The 23,324-nt window shown below is 43.0% G+C and overlaps 2 protein-coding genes across 9 annotated transcripts in view; both read right to left on the reverse strand.

The window, feature by feature from the left end:
- The window catches only part of LOC139373164 (beta-1,3-galactosyltransferase 1-like), a 110,356-nt gene extending 106,404 nt beyond the window's left edge, over nucleotides 1-3,952 (reverse strand). Inside the window, exon 1 of the mRNA XM_071113316.1 lies at nucleotides 3,848-3,952. The gene's annotated coding sequence lies outside the window, so the exon portion shown is untranslated. The remainder of the gene's footprint in view (nucleotides 1-3,847) is intronic.
- Nucleotides 3,953-7,557: 3,605 nt separating this feature from the next.
- LOC139373165 (xin actin-binding repeat-containing protein 2-like) overlaps nucleotides 7,558-23,324 on the reverse strand; it is a 54,862-nt gene continuing 39,095 nt past the window's right edge. For all 8 annotated transcript variants that reach the window (XM_071113318.1, XM_071113320.1, XM_071113319.1 and 5 more), the window contains 3 exons: nucleotides 12,845-23,102; nucleotides 9,729-9,862; nucleotides 7,558-9,623 (listed from right to left, as the gene is read on the reverse strand). In XM_071113318.1, coding sequence (XP_070969419.1) covers nucleotides 9,768-9,862; nucleotides 12,845-23,102 — 10,353 coding nt within the window. In that variant the 3' untranslated portion in view covers nucleotides 7,558-9,623; nucleotides 9,729-9,767. The remainder of the gene's footprint in view (nucleotides 9,624-9,728; nucleotides 9,863-12,844; nucleotides 23,103-23,324) is intronic.

A 23,324-nucleotide genomic window follows, 5' to 3' on the forward strand; every position in this document is an offset into this window, starting at 1 on the left:
ATGCAGTGACACAGATTGTCCTTAATTTATTTGATAAGAAAAACAACAAACGCTGAAGTGCACATGACCTGGGAACAGTGTAAAATGATATTTTGCAATACACATTTCTATTGCTCTCTTATCGATGCCATCCACCACCCTTTTAGGTTCCAGGTAGAACTCTTTTGTGTTCCAACCCTATTGGGAAAGGTTTCTACATGGAACCCAATAGGGTTCAACCTGGAAGCAAAAAGGGTTCTACTTGGAACCAAAAAAGGGATCTCCTATGGGGACAGCCGAATAATCCTTGTGGAACCCTTTTTTCTAAGAATAGTCAAATAAATGACACTCTAAGTCATATTAATTAAAATGTAAGGGGTAAACTGTGTTTATTGTAAACAGCCGAGGACACTGAACAGGGAGAGTTTATGCTCCTGCTAGGCCCATTACTAAACCAACCTGCCATATTGGGGCGGCAGGGTAGCCTAGGGTATTCTAGTGGTTAGATCGTTGGACTAGTAACCGGAAGGTTTCAAGTTCAAACCCCCAAGCTGACAAGGTACAAATCTGTCATTCTATACAGTTAACCCACTGTTCCTAGGCTGTCATTGAAAATAAGAATTTGTTCTTAACTGACTTGCCTAGTTAAATCAAGGTAAATAGATATAGCAGGCTTTTAAAAGGCCTTTATCTAAAACAACCCCAAATACTGACCCAATATGCACACATCCACAAGGTGTTAATAAAATGGCAACTGTTTCAAGCTGCTTCTGTTTGGACAAAACAACATTGGCATTTGACAAGCTCAGGCCGGCTAGACTTGAAAGAGATAAATATTCCCCTGAGGGAAAAAAAAAAAGTTTACCGTAATAACATGCAACAACACAGATTTTCCTTTTAAATTGCTTTGATAAGAAAAACAACAAACGCTGAAGTGCACATGACCTGGGAACAGTGAAAAAGGATATTTTGTGATCCACATTTCTATTGTTCTCTTATCGATGCCATCCACCACTGTCACATAGTGTTGATCTCCTGAATGAACTATTAACCTTGTAGATTCTTATAAATAACATTCCACCACAGCACACACATGTAATTAAGAATATGTAGCTGTTGGCTATTATATTATCCCTGTGGGTAGAAGAGCATTCAATATTCCATTCCATTAGAACTGTGGCGGTACACTGTTGCATTGTTCTGAAGTGTATATTTCAAAGGATCCATTTCTCAAGTCAAATACATCCTAGATGTAGACCTACATGTTCCCTACACGAATGGAACAACGCACACAATGAATCTTAAGCAAGTAGCAAGTGGGGAGAAGGACCATAAACACGCAATCAAATGCCCCTCAAAGAGTTAAGACACAGGGTACGGTGGAGCTTCTCCTCACCAGTGTCAATGGGACATGGCTTACGGTAAAAGATAAGTAGCTATTTATAGATAAGAGGGGTTGTGATATGACCTGGGACGGTACACGTTCAATATTGCAATACATTTGATGTGAGTCAGTGCTTCTAAAAAAAAAATGCACAGGATGTTTCCTGAGGCAAATCGTTGCTTCCCAGTCGACCACCGCTGTTAACGTAAGGGAATCTGCATCCAAGGCTATTACGGGGTTACTATTACACTTGACCGATGCACGGCCTGCTGACAGCACACGGCTACTTACTGTATTGACTTACCACTGATCTATATCTAAGGTAATTCAAACGTGAACATAGACGCTGTAGGGTACAGCCAGGTGAAATATGGCGATTTCGCTTTGATCATAGCCCATGATCGCTATTGAAGGAACCATAATCTTTCAATGCAGTAGAGAAGAATAGGCAATTATGATAAGTATGATATTATTGAGATCAGTCAATATGACAGTGTTAAAATGGATCAAACCAATTCAGCATCTCAATCCCGTGTACATATAAAGGCACCTCCTCTCTCTCTTCTCTTCCACAACCTTCATTGTTCTCCTCATTTAAAGCTTCCATCTGTCTAAGATACCTATTTTGATATGTCATTGTTTAATTGAGATTCAACTGCTGCCTTTCTTGTCAAATTAGATACATGGGGCACTGAGGATGTTTGAAATTAAATGGGCATTTTTTTTCACCCGTAAAATATCAGTTACTGGTAGGATGCCAGAACGCAGGCTTAAATGAGGGAATTTTGGCAGGACCGGGGGAATTAACAACCAGGCACTGTAAAGTCGAGAGAGAGAGAGGCTGCGCTTACACAATATGGACTATGCATCCTGCTACAGCATTACTCTCTGAAAAGCAAGTGTGAAAAGTATTGATGTAGCAACTTCAAACAGCAGTGTAATTCCAAAAAAGGATCAGTCGCACAGTGAAAAAGCCTTTGAGATCTATGGCGTTTCGCCCCACAAAGGCTCTGTTAGAATACGTCTCTGTCAATAGATTTCCCGAGGTTTAGACACACTGTTCACAGAATGACAAGACGCTGCAGCTTAAGTGGTCACTATGCCCTATTGGCTACAATCAACAGTTCTAAAAACGGAGGCGGTTCAGTCTTGCTCCGATTTACTTTGTCATGCTTGTGTATACTACACCTAAATGGTAAACATTGGTGATACTCTAGTCCTGCACAGTAAACAGATCAACGACCTACTTTTGGCTATGTAACATTTGTTGTCCACATGCAGTTATTGGCTTTGTATGTGCAAGGTCATTGTGGTAGAACAAGTGCGTTGAACCTAGCTACTGCAAACAGATGCCTCTAGATCAACACTGCTTGTCCTCTCCTTCCCTCTGATATAATTAAATACCTATTTTTCAAGTATAGCAATTAAATTTTGTCGAAACATTGATGCTATCACCAAAACGTAAAATGAAAATCAATAAGTAAAAAGTGAATATTCTTTGCCGATGCAAAGTTGATAGGCAGGGTAGCCTAGTGGTTAGAGCGTTGGACTAGTAACCGGAAGGTTGCAAGTTTAAACCCTCGAGCTGACAAGGTACACACACATCTGTCGTTCTGCCCCTGAACAGGCAGTTAACCCACTGTTCCTAGGCCGTCATTGAAAATAAGAATTTGTTCTTAACTGACTTGCCTGGTTAAATAAAGGTACAATTAAAAATTAAAACATATTAAGAAACCATTCATAATTCATGTGTTTATGCTTTGAATATGATGAATCCTTGCCTCCCAGGGCTTATAGGTTCTCACTTGATGAGGGAGATTCTGAGTAAAATATACTGTTAGCGTAGCCTATGTGTGGTACTTAAAACAGTAGTTGTATTGTAATGTATGTCCCTATGCTGAACGCCCTGTAGTATGTGGATGACATACAGTAAGTGCTAGTGGACTTGTTCTTGAGGCATGTGCTCAGTATGATAGCCTCTATCAACAAACAATATGATATGAAGTTCAAAATGAGATAAACATGTAGGCTAGCCTTGCACAATTCACTTCAAGCAGGAGCAATAAAATGGTTTCAACTCATAGCTATTTGTTTCGCTTTGAATCAAAGCAGTAGGTTACATCAAATCTGCCGACAATCCTGGACCACAAAACATCGCAGCATCACTGCTAATGTGAGACGCACTCTTAAATACAGAACATTCCTTTGGAGTCCCGGACGGTCCATCAGAGGGCAAAGCCAATAGGACAACAGCAAACAACAGACGATGCATTTCTAAACACAAAGAAGCAGCGACCGAATGGTTTGCACTGTCACTACAACACGATTATAATCTAACCACAAAGTAGTCGCATGCACGAAATAAAAAGGCTGAATGACGACGAAAGCTTGTACCAAGTGTTCAGTAAGCTGTTGCGGGCTGTCGCCACTGAATAAACACAAATAGCAGCAATAGGATTCAGTTTACAAAGCATTTGTACCTACCAGTCTCGTTGTCTACATCCCACCAAGACAAGTGGTGCTGAAACTGTCCGTCCTGCGCTGGGCTCCGCATCTGATCTCACAGCGAGAAAGCAGTGAGGGAGACATGATAGTGACTGTATGCGGTACTGCAGCTGACAAGAGAGCTGTCCAATCAGGATCATTTGCGAAATGAATAGTAGCCAATCAATCCGTCTGGACGTGAGGATTCCACTTTCTTTAGCAAGGTTGACTGACATTGCTGCTAAACCCATTTGCAATGCATGACCGATGGTTTCAAGGAATTGCACTGCAAAAGCTGAGAAGTTTGAGGTAGGCTAATGTATATTTTTTGTAGAGTTTGCATGGATATGATGCTCCTCATAACAGACAATTGGAATTAGACAGTTTTAGGCTAAATTAACTAATGACTCGATTTCACAGTGTGGCCATTTTGCTTTGCTAAATATAAAAGTCTTCCAAAATTGGGATAGAAAAAAACTGCTAGTAATGGTGACAGAGCCATGCAGTGCCTTCGGAAAAGTATTCACACCCCTTAACTTTTTTCCACATTTTGTTGTGTTACAGCCTGAATTTAAAATGGATACCCCATAATGTCAAAGTGGAATTGTTTGTAGAAATGTTTTGAAATTAATAAAAAAAATGTAAAGCTGAAATGTTAGTCAAGTATTCAATAGCTTTGTTATGAAAAGCCTTTCAGAATTTAAAATGTGCTTAACAAATTGCATAATAGGTTGGATGGACTCATTCCGTGTTCAATAGTAGTGGGTAACATGATTTATGAATGACTAACTCATCCCTGTACCCCCACACATACAATTATATTGAAGGTCCCTCAATCAAGTAGTGAATTTCAAGCACAGATTCAAGCACAAAGTGCAGGGAGGTTTTTAAATGCTTCGCAAAGAAGGGCACAGATTTGGTAGAGGTGTAAACAGATGCTGAATATCCCTTTCTGTATGATGAAGTTATCAATCAGGCTTTGGGTGGTGTATCAAGTAGAGGTCGACCGATTATGATTTTTCAACGCCAATACCGATACCGATTATTGGAGGACCAAAAAGAGCCGATACCGATTAATTGGCTGATTTTTATATATATTTGTAATAATGACAATTACAACAATGCTGAATTAACACTTTTATGTGAACTTAACATAATATATAAATTAAATAAATTTAGTCTCAAATAAATAATAAAACATGTTCAATTTGGTTTAAATAATGCAAAAACACAGTGTTGGAGAAGAAAGTAAAAGTGCAATATGTGCCATGTAAAAAAGCTAACGTTTAAGTTCCTTGCTCAGAACATGAGAACATATGAAAGAGTCTTCAATGTTCCCAGTTAATAAGTTTTAGGTTGTAGTTATTATAGGAATTATAGGACTATTTTTCTCTATACCATTTGTATTTCATAGACCTTTGACTATTGGATGTTCTAATAGGCACTATAGTATTGCCAGCCTAATCTCGGGAGCTGATAGGCTTGAAGTCATAAACAGCGCTGTGCTTCGAGCATTGCAAAGAGCTGCTGGCAAATGCAAGAAAGTGCTGTTTGAATGAATGCTTACGAGCCTACTGCTGCCTTCCACCGCTCAGTCAGACTGCTCTATAAAATATCAAATCATAGACTTAATTATAATATAATAAACACACAGAATTTCGAGCCTTTGGTCAGTAATATGGTAAAATCCGGAAACTATAATTTCGAAAACAAAACGTTTATTCTTTCAGTGAAATATGGAACTGTTCTGTGTTTTATCAAACGGGTGGCATCCCTAAGTCTAAATATTGCTGTTACATTGCACAACCTTCAATGTAATGTCATAATTATGTAAAATTCAGGCAAATTAATTACGGTCTTTGTTAGGAAGAAATGGTCTTCACAAAGTTTGCAACAAGCCAGGCGGCCCAAACTGCTGCATATACCCTGATTCTGCTTGCACAGAACATAAGTGACACAATTTCCCTAGTTAATATTGCCTGCTAACATGAATTTCTTTTAACTAAATATGCAGGTAAAAAATATATACTTGTGTATTGATTTTAAGAAAGGCATTGATGTTTATGGTTAGGTACATTGGTGCAACTACAGTGCTTTTTTCGCGAATGCGCTTGTTAAATCATCACCCGTTTGGCGAAGTAGGCTGTGATTCGATGATAAATTAACAGGCACCGCATTGATTATATGCAACAAGCTAGATAAACTAGTACTATCATCAACCATGTGTAGTTAACTAGTGATTATGTTAAGATTCATTGTTTTTAAAAAGATAAGTTTAATGTTAGCTAGCAACTTACCATGGCTCCTTGCTGCACTCGCATAACAGGTGGTCAGCCTGCCACGCAGTCTCCTCGTGGAGTGCAATGTAATCGGCCATAATCGCCGTCCAAAAATGCTGATTACCGATTGTTATGAAAACTTGAAAATGGCCCTAATGAATCGGCCATGCCGATTAATCGGTCGACCTCTAGTATCAAGTCATTACACCCAGTCATTACAAAGATACAGGCGTCCTTCCTAACTCAGTTGCCAGAGAGGAAGGAAACTGCTCAGGGATTTCACCACGAGACCAATGGTGATTTTAAAACAGTGACAGAGTTTAATGGTTGTGATGTGAGAAAACTGAGGATGGATCAACAACATTGTATTTACTCCACAATACTAACCTAAATGACAGAGTGAAAAGAAGGAAGCCTGTATAGAATAAAATATTCCAAAACATGCATCCTGTTTGCAACAAGGCACATAAGTAATGTGGCAAAGAAATGTTTTTGTCCTGAATACAAAGTGCTATGTTTGGGGCAAATCCAACACAACACATCACTGAGTACCACTCTTCATGTTTTCAAGCATGCTAGCATGCTGGTGGCTGCATCATGTAATGGGTATGCTTGTCATATGCAAGGACTAAATAGCTTTTTAGGATACAAAGAAACAGAATAAGCTCAGGCAAAATCTTAGAGAAAAAACTGGTTCAATCTGCTTTCCAACAGACACTGGGAGACAAATTCACCTTTCAGCAGGACAATAACCTAAAAACCCAAGTCCAAATCTACACTGGAGTTGCTTACCAAGATGTCATTGAATGTTCCTGAATGGCCAAGTTACAGTTTTGACTTAAATCGTCTTGAAAATCTATGACGAGACTTGAAAATGGCTGGTCTAGCAATGATCAGCAATCAACTTGATAGAGCTTGAAGAATTATAAAAGAATAATGGGAAAATATTGTACAATCCAGGTGTACAAAGCTCTTAGAGACTTACCCAAAAATACTCACAGTTGTAATCGCTGCCAAAGGTGATTCTAACATTTATTGACTCAGGGGTATGAATACTTCTGTAAATGAGATATTTCGGTATTTCATGTTCAATAAATTAGCAAAAATGTCTAAAAAACATGTTTTCACTTTGTCATTATGGGGTAGTGCGTGTAGATGAGTGAGAAAAAATATATATATATTGAATTCAGGCTGTAATACAACAAAATGTGGAATAAATCAAGGGGTATGAATTCTTTCTGAAGGCACTGTACATTTTAAAATCTGTATTCCTCCTACAACCCTCTGGCTCCCTCAATGGAAATAAATATGGCTCTAATTTAAGAGATCACAGCTGGCCAACCATACAGACTGTAGACCAAACTACACCTCTACACACAATGTTTACCTTAGTTTCTCTTCCCCCACTGATTAAAAAGTCGTGTACCAGAAACATGTCAAGTCTTTATTATTAATAACTACATTACTAATGTAGAAACAATAGAATAGGAAAAGTAAATAATCTTTAATCAGACTCGGAAGATTAAACCTCACAGGCATTCTTTCCAACAAACCAATCAAATCGAAAACCCTTATACTGTAGCAAGAAAGTATAATGAATGTCTTGAAAAATATGAATCTGTTCTGTTTTGATGGTTTTAAAATATCAGAAGCAATGTATACAGAAAAACATGGAACAGAAAATCCCTTTATAATCTTTTTTTAACTGCACACCAGGTGCTTTTAAACAGCAAGATCAAATCTATATATTGTAATAAAGAGCATCGATATCATTGCTAAAACACAGTACAAAATAGTTATAGGGAAGTTGTGATATTAGCTTGATTCATCTCTCCACGGACAGAAATGAAATTAGGGATTGTATGAGGACAGAATTGACTAATTAAGTGATAGAATCATGGATTAAATGTTATCAGATTTAGGAGTTGTCACTGTCGTCCTCGTCATAATATCTGTTCCTCTTGATTTGTTCCTCCACTGACAGCGAGTCATAATCATCTTTCCACAGCATGTTGCTTATCCCCTGTGCACAGACATCCTTCATAGCAAAGCTGTCAAGCTGTTCATCCCCTTTCCACCCGTCTTTGGGTTTATCTGTGTTTCCTCTTGACTCCATTCCAAAATCCAAAAGGTCGTCCAGAGATGACACCAAGGGCCTCTCACTGACAGACTCACTGAAGAGGTCAGACTTGAAATCAGACAGGAGGATGGAACTGTTATCCAGACCAGCAAAAATGTCCTCCAGGAAGCTAGAGGTGCTCATCTTTGGTTCCCCTTCAAAAGAAAATGTACTTTGAGTCGCCTCTGTGAAGACATGTTTACCTAGACTGTCGTCTGTGGCCTCCATACATTTGGCACCCATTGGCACAAAATTGTCCTCCCTCTGCGCCATGTCTAGAACGTCGGTTGGCATCCATTTTAGTTCTTCATCCCCGAATATGCCCTCCTTAAAATCGCTTTCGGCAGCAGCTGGTTCTGTGGACTGAAGTATTACATCTCTTTCTTCCGTTTTGTAGTCATCAAGCATTTTGAACATTGGTTCATGGTCAAATAATAATTGTCCGTTATTGTTGTTGTTGGAGTTCGCATTTACTGCTGGCTCACCTGATGCCTCACCATCTATCATTGTGACCTTGACCTTATCCTCCTCACTGCCATTTACTATCTCCATTTTCTCCTTCTCCTCTTCATAAGAGTTCTCTGCCTCAGCCTCCCCGCTATGCCCATTTACTCTCACATCCTCTACCTTCTCTCCACTTTCCTTTTCATCTTTCTCTGTCACATTCCCACTTTCCACAGCTCCTTCCTCGTTCACCTCACGTGTCACTTCCACATCGGGTTCCACTTTCCCAGCTACCTCTATGCCACCGTCTCTTGGGGGTTCATGGGTGGGAGTACTCTCTGGTACCTCTACTAGGTCTACAGGAGTTGTCAAAGCCTTCTTCTCTGCTGGAGTTTCTACAGTTACAACGGCACATTCCCATGCAGTTTCTTGAGGACAATTTTGTGTTTTTATAGTAGGGCTGTTGTTTAATGAAGGTTCATTGATCTGGTTTTTATGGGCATCGGTGTCAGTCTGTGGAGAGCTATCCTGGGGGGGCCATGAGGGTTTAACCAGCTTCACCTCGTCCTCTACCATGAACACTTTCTTGGGAGAATCATTTTGAGGGGGCCATACAACCGCAATCTTACTTGTGGGCTTTTTGTTTTCATCCTGTGATTTGCTCACTTCCTTTTCCTGTGGAGGTGGTACCTCTATCTTCGTCGAACTGACACTGCTCCTGGCTGTGGAATTTCTGGAATCTAGTTTTTCAGGGGACGGGGATTTTAGCTTAGTCTTTTCATTTTCAATGGAATACTCTTGATTTTTAGCACTCCAAAGGTCTTTGTGAGGCTTCTGTCCGAATCCTTCGTCATAATTTCCTTTTGACTTGAACAGTTGTTTGAAGTGGGGCTTGCAGTACATTCGTCCATGGAGAGAGGCGTAGTTGCCAAGGCTGCGAAAGACAAAATGTTGTTGCTACAGTATTCAGACAACATTTGAAATAAGATAGTTGTTATTATTTGTACGTACGGGTTATAAGTCGAGGTTTGTGGTTTACCTTAGTTTGCCACTGCAGTGTTCACAGCGGAAGCAGCTTTTATGGAAATTGTGTTTGTCTGCGACCAGACACTCCATCGGATACACCCTCTTCCGACACACCGTGCACAGTTCGGACTCTGGAACTCGAATCTTCTGCAAGAGAAAGATAGTGTTAGGTCATTCTTTTATTTACCTGTTCAGTAAAAACAAAAGTGACAACAAAGCAAAATGAGTTAACACTAACATATCAACACTATTAGTTAATAATGAGTTATTATCAGTAAACCTACTGGACTGTGAATAATGTATGAAATAAATGAAAAAAGGGTTCTCACTTTAAACAAACTACAAATTGTGAAGGCTTTATGTAGCATATACAGTGAGGGAAAAGAGTATTTGATCCCATGCTGATTTTGTTTGTTTGCACACTGACAAAGAAATGATCAGTCCATTAAAATTATAGACCGATCATTTCTTTGTCAGTGGGCAAACATACAAAATCAGCAGGGGATCAAATACTGATTTCCCTCACTGTATACAATAACATCTTGCTAAGCACTACACAGATGCTTCACAAATCTGTGTAGTTCATTCCATAATCTATAAAGGGTTTAGAAAAGGTGACATACAGTAGTCTACCATTTAAAAAAAATTTAACGAGGCAAATCAGTTAGGAAAAAAGTATTATTTTACAATGACGGCCTACCCCGGCTAAACCCTCCCCTAACCCGGGTCTGTAGTGACGCCTCGAGCACTGAGATGCAGTGCCTTAGACCACTGCGCCACTCGGGAGCATCTCCCTATGTACTGTATAGTAGGCTGCATTGCCAAATGTGACTTAACCAAGACAGACATAACACACACCAACATACAGATGTTACAGAGGTAAGCTAAGCAGGCCTCATAAAGATGGCGTTTGTACTGATGTTAATCAAAATCAAATCAAATCAAATTGTATTAGTCACATGGGTCGAATACAACAGGTCACCCTTACATTGAAATGCTTACCAACGAGCCCGTAACCAACAATGCAGTTTCAAAAAATATGGATAAGAATAAGAGATAAAAGTAACAAGAGAGAGCGGAGAGCGTGATTACACAGTCTTCAGGAACAGCTGGTGCTCTCATGCATGTGTCAGTGTTATTTGCCTCGAAGCGAGCATAGAAGTAGTTTAGCTCGTCTGGTAGGCTTGTGTCACTGGCAAGCTCTCGGCTGTGCTTCCCTTTGTAGTCTGTAATGGTTTGCAAGCCCTGCCACATCTAACAAGTGTCAGAGCCGGTGTAGTACGAATCAATCTTAGTCCTGTATTAACGCTTTGCCTGTTTGATGGTTCGTCAGAGGACATAGCTGGATTACTTATAAGCTTCCAGGTTAGAGTCCCGCTTCTTGAAAGCAGCAGGCCTAGCCTTTAGCTCAGTGCGGATGCTGCCTGTAATCCATGGCTTCTGTTTGGGGTATGTACGTACGGTCACTGTGGGGACGACGTCATCGATGCACTAATTGATGAAGCCAATGACTGATGTGGTGTACTCCTCAATGCCATCAGAGGAATCCCAGAACATATTCCAGTCTGTGCTAGCAAAACAGTCCTGTAGCTTAGCAAAACAGTCCTGTAGCTTAGCTACAGTCCTGTAGCTTAGGTACTATTTAATGAAGCTGCCAGTTCAGGACTTGTGAGGCATCTGTTTCTCAAACTAGACACTCTAATGTACTTGTCCTCTTGCTCAGTTGTGCACCGGGGCCTCCCACTCTTCTTTCTATTCTGGTTAGAGACAGTTTGCGCTGTTCTCTGAAGGGAGTAGTACACAGCGTTGTACAAGATCTTCAGTTTCTTGGCAATTTCTCGCATGGAATAGCCTTCATTTCTCAGAACAAGAATAGACTGATGAGTTTCAGAAGAAAGTTCTTTGTTTTGAGCCTGTAATCTAACCCACAAACACTGATGCTCAAAATACTCAACTAGTCTAAAGAAGGCCAGTTGTATTGCTTCTTTAATCAGACCAACAGTTTTCAGCTGTGCTAACATGATTGCAAAAGAGGTTTCTAATGATCAATTAGCCCTTTAAAATGATAAACGTGGATTAGCTAACGCAACGTGCCTATGTAGATATTCCATAAAACAATCTGCCGTTTCCAGCTACAATAGTCATTTACAACATTAACAATGTCTGCAATGTCTGTTTCCGATCAATTTCGGGGCGGAAGGTAGCCTAGTGGTTAGAGTGTTGGACTCGAATCCCGAGCTGACAAGGTAAAAATCTGTTGTTCTGCCCAGTTAACCTACTGTTCTTAGGCCGTCTTTGAAAATAAGAATTTGTTATTAACTGACTTGCCTAGTTAAATTTAAAAAAGGATGTTATTTGAATGGACAAAACATTTGCTTTTCTTTTAAAAACAAGGACATTTCTAATTGACCCCAAACTTTTGAACAGTAGTGTATACTTAAGCAATAAGGCCTGAGGAGGTGTGGTATATGGCCAATATACCACGGCTAAGGGCTGTTCTTAAGCATGACACAACGTAGAGTGCCTGGACACAGCCCTTACCCGTGGTATATTGGCCATATATTACAAACCCTGAGGTGCCTTATTGCTATTATAAACTGGTTACCAACGTAATTAGAGCAGTTAAAATAAATGTTTTGTCATACCCTTGGTATACTGTCTGATGTACCATAGGTATTAGCCAATCAGCATTCAGGGCTCGAACCACCCAGTTTATAATTAGAAATATGCAACCACATCCTCACACAAGCATGAAAACATTAATCCATAACTTCCCATCGCTCCTTTTTGCAAAAATAGCTCTATACAGTATCTTAGGCATCAACAAAACAACCCCCCCCCCCGTAGACAAGCATATCATGAGGCACGCTCTTGCTGTGTTTTAATGCATTCTAAACAGACTGCCAGTACCCATTAGATTCATTATGCTTTAGAAGTGTTAGTGTCTGTCAGATAAGAATAAAGAAGAAGAACAACAAAGGGGAAATGCATAATTAAAAACAGTGCAGATGCAAAACGTTAATGCTGAATTTGAAGGCACTGTTAATATTTTTTACTCTCACACAAAAATATGTTAAACACACCATCACTCTCTATTAGTCTCCCCTCATGCTCCACACGTTGGTTTACCCGTCACGACAGTCTCCTGCTGGTGTGTTACGATCTGTGATGTCCTCTGTTCTGAGACACTGAATCCCAGATTCTGGAACACACTCTCTGTTTCGGCCCAGGACTGGTTGAAGCTCTTCAGTACGTCCTCTGTGGCGGCCTTCACAGGAACTGCCATCTCTTCAACCGTCCCTTTCACCACGTCGGCATAGGAGGGAGGGAGGGGACGGGACATGTGGCTCTCAGAGTGCATGCTGGTCTCGCTCCTCACCCCGCTTGTTATGTTGCCAAATTCATCCATGCCAGAGAACTCCCCAGTGACGGACTTTGTTTCGGAATGCCCCGTCGGTTCGGCAGACTCTGATTCTCTCCTCTCTCTCTCCTCTTGTTTCTCTCTCACTTCTTTGAGAGCATTATGATCACCCAAGTCAAAGGCATTCTTGATGGCCTTGATGTTGAAGGCAGGTGTTTCATCAGTTTTTGGCGTTTTGGGGTCTGCCTCTGGATCTTCAGTGTCACTTCCCAGTCTATCTGTGATGATCATGGGATCTTTTCTGATGAACAGCTTTGGTTGTGGTGATTCAAATTGATTAACCAGCTTTGACAGGTCAAGCCTAGGGAGATCCTCTTTCATTATGTCTATATTCACACCCTCAGGAACTTCCTCTAGATCCTCTGGACCCAGGCGCTCCGGGATTTCAATGGGGTCCTTCCGCATGTATGTCCTGCTCACCTCTGCCTTCTGAGCTTCCTCAAAGAAGAACTTCTTGTCTCTGACAGTCATCATGGAGTCAACCATATCAGCCACATCCGGAGTCGTCGTCCCAGTCTCCATCTCCTGTGTCTGCATGTGGATCTCAGGTTCAATCAGCGCTGGGGAATCCTCTCTGTCAGAGGCTTGCTCTGTGGTCAGAAACTCAGGCATGGGTGTGGGAGGGGTCATGCCCCTAGAGAGCTTTGCAGTGGTGTCCTTCAACTTGGCTAGCTTCTCTGAGCTGCTCAAGGTGGGAGAGGGTGTGGCCCTACAGAACCGAGAGGTAGGGGTGCGGGGAGGGGGAGGTGGTGGGGTTGGGGTGGCACCAGACCTGTATGACGGAGGAGGTGAGGGGGTCACCATGAGGGGTGAGTCTGTTCTCCTCACTGATTCAATGCTGATGAAGGTAGGTGAAGGTGTTCGCGTTGCAAGCATAGGAGAGGGAACTCTGGGATCAGGACCTTTTACTTCAGTCAGCTCCGGCTTTTTGCTCTCATGAGAGATCTTCTTCTCCTCAACCACTTTCTTATGGGTTTCGACTCTTGATGAGCCAATGCTTGTTTTAGATATCTTGGCTGTTGCTCCTCCAAATCCTTTATTTTCAGATGCTGGTGCAGGTGGTGGTGCAGGTGATGATGCAGGTGCCGGTTCTCTATCCTGTTTTGCCATGGCTGCCATTTGTCCTTCTAAGTTTACAAGTTTTGCTTGTGCTAGGTTTCTCACGTGGAAAATGATCTCTGTGAGCTTCTTCTTATTCTGCTGAACAGCAACCTGTGTTAAATCACGCTTTTCCTCCGACCTCATCAACCAGACAGGGACCTCACTAAGTATTGTCCTCACTGAGTTTGAATCCATTTTCCCTGGATGAAGCTGCTTAATGTTAAATAGCAGCTTCTGTACCATTACACATTTCTCTGAATCTTTGCTCTCCACTGATTGAGCTGAGCTTTCCGCCATTGATTGAGCTGCTTCTGTCTGTGCTGCTGCCTTCCCTGCAATGTTCACGGAGACAGCCGTAGACTCTGCCTTCGACCTCTCTTGATGCTGCTGCATTTTGCTTACTTCTCCTTGTTGTTGGAAAGACTCGACCTGCTGCTTCTGTGTGCGAACCTGCTGTTCCTGTTTCTGGAAGCTCTGTTGAACTACTCTCTCATTAACAATCACTTGCTCCTGCTTCTGAATGTGCTGTTCCTGCATGCTCTGTTGACTATGGGAGACAGATATGTGGCAGTGCCCTGGAGCTTGAGCTACTGGCATAGGAACTAGCTTTGGCTCTTTGGGAAAAGGGACTTTAATGCCTTTCTGCTTTGCCTTTGTCGTCCTTTGGATCTCCAGCTTTGTTTCCTTGGCAGCTGCAGTTTTTTCAACCTCCTCAGCTTTCTCCTGTATCACATTCGTCGCCACCTTTACTTCATTTTTTGCTGAGCTACTGGTGGCCGTCTGCGTGCTCTCCTGAACTACTCTGGTCTCACTCTTAGAAATAGTCTCCATACCCGTCACTGCTCGTTGCTCTTTTTCCACCACCTCGCTTTTCTCCTCCTTCTTCTCTGTCGGCAACTTCACAGTTCTCACCTTGAAATTTGGTGTCACTTTTGGAATTTTGATTTTGGTGGGCTGAGATGAATTTTTTTTAACTTTCTGTGTGAGAAAGGCGTCAGTATTATTTTCCTCCGCTGCTTCGTATGTGACGGCGGATTGGGATTGAAGATGTACATTTTCCTGGACAATGCTCTGAGTGGAGATGATAGACCGTGAGCTAGCATTCATACCACTCTGCTGCTCAGCTACTGAGGATGAAATCACATTAGCGCCAGAATGGACTTTAATGTGGGACTCATGGTGAGGGTGAGCAGCAGGGACTGAAACAGACTGATGCTCGCCAGTGGAAACAGCCTGATGTTTTCTGGAGGCAACAGATGAGGCGAGTTCTTTCCCAGAAGAGACCATAGAGGACTGATCAGTGGTAATATGTTTCTTATTTGAGGAAATGTTTCCAGATCCAGATGTTGATGTATTTTCCCCCACTGAGATCAAAGGTTTGCTCAGGGGGATATGTGATGGAGCTTTCTTCATGGGCGGCTCTTGTGATGAAATGCATACTTTGCTTTTAAACTGAGTTTCCTCAGCCTGTGTTACCTCTGAGGTCACTTTTGACTGCTCTGTTTTGTGTGCAACTGAGTGTTGTTCACTTGCAACATTGGTTGAGCCCATCATTTGCATCATACTAGTTGGAGGAGAGGTGGGAGATGTGACTCGTGAAGTGGCGGGAGTTGTGTCTTGTGACTTGTTTCTCTCAGCCTCCTCTCTCTGCACACGATACCTTTCCTCTGCAAGCATCAGTGGGGTTTTGAATTTACTGGCATACGGTTTAGGTTTTGCAACTGGGACAGGCTCTGCAGGTGGGGGTATTTTGATTGGAGGGATGAATACCTTTTTAGGTGGTCGTGGCAACTCTTCCTGTGGTGGTTTTGCCACTGGTATTGGTGAAGTGATTTTAGTCATGGACACTGTAAAATCAGATTGAACCTGTGTGTTGGTAGTATTTGTAGTTTCCACCTGTTTACAACCGATTTCACTCTTGACTTCCTTGACTACTGCTTCCTCTTTATGTTCTGTCTGAACTGTCATTGGCTGAGGAGGTGGAGGAGGCGGTGGTGGTACTGCTTGCTTTTTCTGCCATTTTGGTTTGACCAGTATTGGTTTCTTGGGTGGCTCAGATTTTGGGATTTTGAATAAAGGCCTAGCTTTAAATGGCTTTCCAGGTGGTGGTGTAGGCACTTGGTGTGGCATTGAGTTTAGCTCTTGCTGTGAGGGCGGTGGAGGAAGAAAGTCTTGCCCTGCCTCGGAGGGTGGGGGTGGCGGAGAAGGGAAAAAGTCAGGCTCCCCGCATTCTGCTGGGGGTGGAGGAGGTGGAGGCGGAAGGTCACTGTCCTGTCTCATAATCAGGGGACGGGATGTGGGAAACATTGGGCTATGGCATGACAGGGACATTGGGCTGCCTGCCACTGGTGAGGGCGGGGGAGGAAGAGACATCTCAGACTCAGAGGGTGGAGGCGGGGACGTGGGAGGAGGAGGGAAATTAATCTCAGGCGTCCCTTTCTTTATCATACCTTTTCTCTTCACGTCCAGGTTCCGGAAATTTGTATTCAGATTTTTGACGTTGTGTTTTTGTGAAACGGTCTTATGTTCTGTCACGGTTGTTTGCAACCGTTTCATTGTTTTTGTTTCCTGTGTTTGCTTTGAAACAATATTAGTTTGAGATGTGCTTTGTGTTTCTTTCATCACGTGTATGTCTGAGGCTGCTTCATTCTCAGTTATCTGATTCGTTGATGTATTGTCAGTCATCTGATTGGTCATGTTTTTCTTCTTTATGAAGATGGGTTTAGGGGGTGGTGGTATTCTCTGTTTCACAGCCTGTTTTTTAACATGTGTCTGCTGTGAGGACTCAGACATATTGACTGTTTTGACCTGTGTTGTCACGTTCATGTCTGAGACTTGTGTTTCTCTCTGTGTTTCTTTCGTCACATTTATGTCTGAGGCTGATTTATTCACAATCATCTGATTGCCTGCTTTATTCTCAGTTATATGATTGGCTGATTTATTCACACTCATCTGATTGGATGCTTTATTCTCACTCATGTGATTGGCTGATTTATTTACAATCATCTGATTGGCTGCTTTATTCTCAGTCATGTGATTGGCTGATTTATTCACAATCATCTGATTGCCTGCTTTATTCTCAGTCATCTGATTGGCTGCTTTATTCACAGTCCTCTGATTGGCTGCTTTAATCTCTGCCATCTGATTAATTGATGTATTATCGGTCATCTGATTGGTCAGGTTTTTCTTCTTTATGATCATGTGCTTAGGAGGGGGTTGCATTTTCTGTTTTACACTCTGTGTCTGTTCTTTAACTTCAGTCTGTTCTTTTACATGTTCCTGCTGTGAGTCCTCCAAAATATTTACTGTTTGTACCTGTGTTGTCATAGAGTGTTCCTCTTGGGTGAGGGTCTTGCTACTCTTCACTGATTTGTTCTCGGTGTATGTCTCAGTGTGCTTTTGTGTGGTGTCCTGTGATTTACTGCTCTGACTCTGAGACAGGTTTTTCACAGCAGGAGCTAGATTGACTGTGACGTTCTCATTCTTAGCCACATCTGAGTATTCATGGTCCATCACTTGCTGTGTGGGTAATGGATTTTTCACATGAGCTCTAGGAGCTTTCCTGGGAGGATACTTTCGTACTTTCCGATTTGAATATTCTTTTCTCTGCATCAGATTCTTTATGGCTCCTTTAACATCTCCCTTTATCACCTCCTCCTTCTCCATCTGTGATTGCTCCTCATCCTGGTCCTGCCCCTGCCCTTCGTATAGGCATTTTATGGAGGTCTTCACATCTCCCTCAGTGCTTCCCCTGCGTTGCATTCGGGGGGATGTGGATGGTTCTAGTAACAGCTGTATTGTGCCTCTCACGTCCCCCTGTTCACTCACTTGGTGCTGGTAAAGCTTTTTTTCACTCGAGGCCTCATGCAAACCCTTCAGCGCAATATGAATGTCTCCCTTTACAATCTCCTCCTTTTCCATCTCTTTCACTGCCTGCTTAGCCTCTTCTAGTGATTTCAAGGTGCCTTTGATATCGCCGGGCACTAAATCCTCAACAATTACCTCAGTCTTGGTGGTCGCCGACTTCTCTAATGATTGGAGGGCTCCTCGAATATCACCTCGGACAATTTCTGGCTTTTCCATTTCCTTGGCTTGGTTTTGAGCCTCCTCCAAAGACCTCAGAGTGGTGTGCAGGTCCCCTTTCACCACTTCCTCTTTCTCTATCACGACTCTCTTGCTAATAGTTTTGGTCAGTGAGTCCAGGGCCGCCCTCAGATCTCCCTTGACAATTTCCTCTTTCTGCAGGTTGTCCAGCAAGAGAGCAGGTTCCATCATGAACACCTTCACTGTGTTGTTGACATCACCAGGGACAATATCGTCCTCAGCTACTGTGCGTTCAATCTGCTGTTGATTCTTCCTTAGTGTCATTTTGGTTTCCATAACGTCGCCGCCAATGATACGTTCCTTCTGCGCCTGTTCTTGTTCCTCATTAGGTTCAAACTGGAGTTGTTTGAGGTAATCCAGTGCCCCAGATTCAATACAGGTGGAGTAAAAGCTAACGTTACCCCTCTCTGTGTCTTCCACCCTTATCCTTTTAGATTCCTCTGACCCTGGGTTGGACAAGAGACTGTGAAGGGTCCTACTGACATTGCCTTTGATGATATCCTCCTTCTCAATGCCACCACCGTCTTCCTTATTGAGGAGGGAGTATATAGTCATTCGCACATCTCCCTTTTCATCTTCTTGAATCAGAATTCCACGTTTTGAGGAGCCCTCCTCCTTCAGTAGGTTGTTGATGGCCTCTTGAATGTCGCCTCTGAGGATTTCCTCCTTCTCAACATTGAATCCCTTTTCTTGGTTGAATAGCTGTTTTACTGTTGTGTTGATGTTGCCTCTCTCGTCCTGGTCTATGACTATCCCTTTCTCTGTCATTTCTCGTCTGTTTAGGAGGTTCATCATGATATTGTTCAGATCCCCTCTGATCACCTCCTCCTTCTGGATTTCTGGAGCATCTTGGTTCAAGAGTCTATATTTTGCCATTCTGACATCTCCTATCTCATCCGTCTCAATGAGAATCCCTTGTGAGTCAACCATTTTCTGACAATACAGCTCTTCAAGGGTCTCTTTGATGCTCTTCCCCATTATTTCAGTTCTTTCTACACTGTTCTCATTAAATTTGGTTAAAGGAGTGGTTTCAAAAAGCCATGTTGTTGTCTTTACATCTGCTTGTGGGATCTCCTCCCGGGTGACAACAGTCTCTGTTCCGTCTGACTCTTTAATGCTGTCAAGCGGCTGTTTTTCAAAGAGCCACACAGACTGCTTGACATCTCCTTTCATCACTTCTTCTTTTGTCACGGTCTCCATTTCATCATATTCTGAGCCCTCGCCATGGATCTTATCTATGCTGTGTGTTTCAAACATCCACGAGGCAGTCCTGACGTCCCCTTTTTGGATCTCACTCACGCTAACAGTTCTAACATACTTCTGGGACAGTTCATCTGTCTCAAAAAGGTGTTTGTTTGTCTTCACATCACCACCCTGGATATCTTCAACTGTTTTAGTCAACACTTTCATGTCCTCAGCGATTTCATCAAGAGGTTGTGTTTCGAACCTCCACCTGGCCGTGCTGACATCACCTTTCTGGACGTCCTCCTCAGTGACAGATTTGATGACATAGACGTCGTCTGTGTCCCTTATTGAATCCAGAGGTTTTGTCTCAAATAACCACCGTGCCCCCACCACATCTCCGCTCATGATTTCTTCCTTTGTCATAGTGGTAACTTCATGGTAGTGGCCCTCTTTGTCACAGATTGCATACAGTGGCTGATTTTCAAACATCATGGTGTAGCTTTTCACATCCCCTTTCTCTATATCGTCCCTGATGATGCCCTGGAGTTTTGACATCTCAGTCTCGGTGGACTCCTCTTGGATTTTATCGAGAGAGTAAGTCTCAAAAACGAAGCGTCCTTGACCAACGTTTCCTCCCAGCACATCGGTTACGGTGCGAGTGTCCTTGGCTCCCTCTGTAACCTCACAGATAGTGTCTATAGGTTGGTTTTCAAAAAGCCACATGTTGTTCACTACATTTCCTTTCTGAATTTCCTCCGCCGTAAGGGTCTTTAGCTTATGCATTGTTTCAGCTGAGGTTGAGGTCATGATGTCTGAAGACCTATTCTGGAAGAGAAACTTCATCCTAGACACATCTCCAGACTGGACATCAATCTTAGTCACTCTCCTGAAGGCACCACTCTCCTCCCCTGTGAGGTTCTCCAGGTTCTCTGTCTCAAAGAGGAAGCGAGCGTGATGCACATCTTTGCCTTGGACGTCCTCTTGTTTGACAGTGCAGGTTTTGAGAACGGTCTCCGATTCGGACTCGGAATGGTCACAGATGTTATCGAGGTTCTGAGTCTCAAAGAGCCATGTGCATGTTTTGACGTCCCCTTTGTTGACCTCCTCAACCTCAGTCTCATTCCTCACCTTATCTGCTTTCTCATACAGATTATCCATTGGTTGAGTCTCGAACAGCCACCTGCAGGTTTTCACATCACCCTTCTCAATTTCAACACTCTCCTTTGTCTTAGTTTCATCTTCTTCAGTGTTGCTAAAATGTTTAATACCATCGAGGGGTTGAGTTTCAAATAACCACTTGGCAGTCTTGACATCGCCCGATTCAATCTCCTCCTTTGATATACCTTTTATAATCTGGAATTTATTGATACTTTCCTCAAACTCATCGATAGGATGTGTTTCAAACATCCACCTGCAGCTGCGAACATCTCCTTTTACTATCTCCTCACGTCGCACGGTTTTCACCTCGTGGTAGTGTCCCTCGCTGTCTTGCATGGCATACATCGGGGTGGATTCAAAAATAACTTTGTTTGATTTCACAGACCCACTGGTAACACCTTCAACTTGGATTCTCTGTGCCCCCTCACATCTGCTTAAATCCAAGGTTTCAAATCTTTCCTTGTGATTTGTGACGTCGCCCTTATCAAGTTCTTCAAGGTTTATAGTGCGTGTCATTTCCTTCTTCTCCTCCCTTATGTTTTCAAGTGGTTGACTTTCAAAAACCCACTTCTGATGTCTAACATCACCCTTCTCCTCCTCGGACGCAACCATCTTCTGAAGTTTCCCTACTTCAGCCAGATCCTTCAGGTTCTCTATTGGCACTGTCTCAAACAGATGTTTTGCTGATCGCACATCACCTCCTACAATCTCCTCTGAGGGTAAAGGTCTGGCATTGGCATTGTCTTTCAGAGTATCCATCTGCTGTGTCTCGAAAACCAAGCAGTGCTTCCGCACATCAGCTCCAATAATCTCCTCCTTTTGCCTGATGCTTTGCCATTCCTCGTCTTTAATGGAGTCCAGTGTCTTTGTCTCGAACAGCCACCTCCCCCGGTTCACGCCTCCCTGGGAGTTGTCCTCCATGGAGACTCCACAGATCAGCTTCACCTTGGCAGGGTCTTTGTTGATCATGTCCAGAGGCTGTGTCTCAAAGAGCCAGCGGGAGGTCTTCACGTCTCCTTTCTCCATCTCCTCCCTGCGGATGGCGGTGATCTCCAGTATATTTCCAGAGTCGCCCCTGATGACACACATGGGCTGGGTCTCAAACATCCGTGTGGTTGTCTTCACTTCCCCTTTGATCTCCTCAAGCTCTGACTTCAGGTTCAAGAAGTGGCTCTCCTCAATGGTCTCTGTGTGGCTGAGGGAATCCAAGTGTTGAGTTTCAAACAGATACCTGGCCGTTTTCACGTCCCCTCCTGTGATATCTTTAGTGAAGACAACCTCCAAGGCTTGCTCATCCTCCTGGTAGAATTTATTCAGACAATCCAGTGGCTGGGTCTCGAAAAGATAGGTGGCTGTTCGTACATCTCCTCTCGCTAGCTCGGTCAATTTCCCTGTCTGTACAGTGGATTCTGGGGTGTCTGCACGCAGCGCATCCATGGGCTGGGTCTCAAACATCCATGCTGTGTATTTGACATCACTTCCTGCAATGATTTCCTGCTCAGCAATGTTCTTCACTTCATCATCCTCATCTGGGGTGTCATCTTTAATGGTATCCAGCGGCTTATTCTCAAACATCCAGCGCATGGACTGCACCTCCCCTTTAAGGATCTCATCCCACTCCAGGTAATCTCCCTCAGGGCTCATACATTCATCCCCACCACTGTTCTCAAACACATAGCAAGCCTGCTGGACTTCCCCGGTCATCTCATCTTCACTATCCAGCTGTGACTGCTCGATCTCCGTGACGTCGGTGAAGTAATCCTTCTCCATCGTCCTCCGAACCTCTGGGTGCATGTGCTTGTACAGGCGCTTCAGCTCATTGAGGTTCCTCTGCTTGGAGTACTGCTCTTTGTTGAAGATGTATCTCTGTTGGCCAGCCTGCTCCTGAGGCGGGAGAGAGTCACAGCACTCGGGGACCTCCTGGGGCAGTAGTTCAGTGGGTGGAGGAGGGAAGTGCTCCATGGTTTCATAATCCATGGATGAGGCTGAGGCAGCGGTAGAGGAAGAGACAGCTATTGTCCTGATATTGGATGAGGCTGAGGCAGCGGTAGAGGAAGAGACAGCCAATGTCCTCATATTGGATGAGGCTAAGGCAGGGGTAGAGGAAGAGACAGCCCCTGTCCTGATATTGGATGAGACTGAGGCAGCGGTAGATGAAGAGACAACCCCTGTCCTCATATTGGATGAGGCTAAGGCAGGGGTAGAGGAAGAGACAGCCCCTGTCCTGATATTGGACGAGGCTGAGGCAGCGGTAGATGAAGAGACAACCCCTGTCCTCATAGTGGATGAGGTTTCATAGCTCGTTGCTGCTGAAGCCCTGGATGACTGTTTCACAGTGGACAAACTTTCATAGCTAGCTGCTGCTGAGGAGGACTGGTTTACCGGTGCCCATTGAAACTGGTTATAATCCAGATCAATCTATGGTTTTATGATTGATGGAAAGAAGGACAGTGGTAGTTGCAGTCAGAATATGAAGTGATAGAGAAATGGAAAAGAGGACAGTATAGCAGAATAACCCATTGAGTAGATTTAAGCAGATAATGACATCTCTGAATATGTTTGTTTTTACACAAAATAATAACAACTATCATAAGTTTGTGCTTTTTAAACTCATCCAATTCTCACGTCATCCAATGTACT

This window comes from Oncorhynchus clarkii, chromosome 18, assembly GCF_045791955.1.
Source record: "Oncorhynchus clarkii lewisi isolate Uvic-CL-2024 chromosome 18, UVic_Ocla_1.0, whole genome shotgun sequence".
In the NCBI taxonomy this organism is placed as follows: domain Eukaryota; kingdom Metazoa; phylum Chordata; class Actinopteri; order Salmoniformes; family Salmonidae; genus Oncorhynchus; species Oncorhynchus clarkii.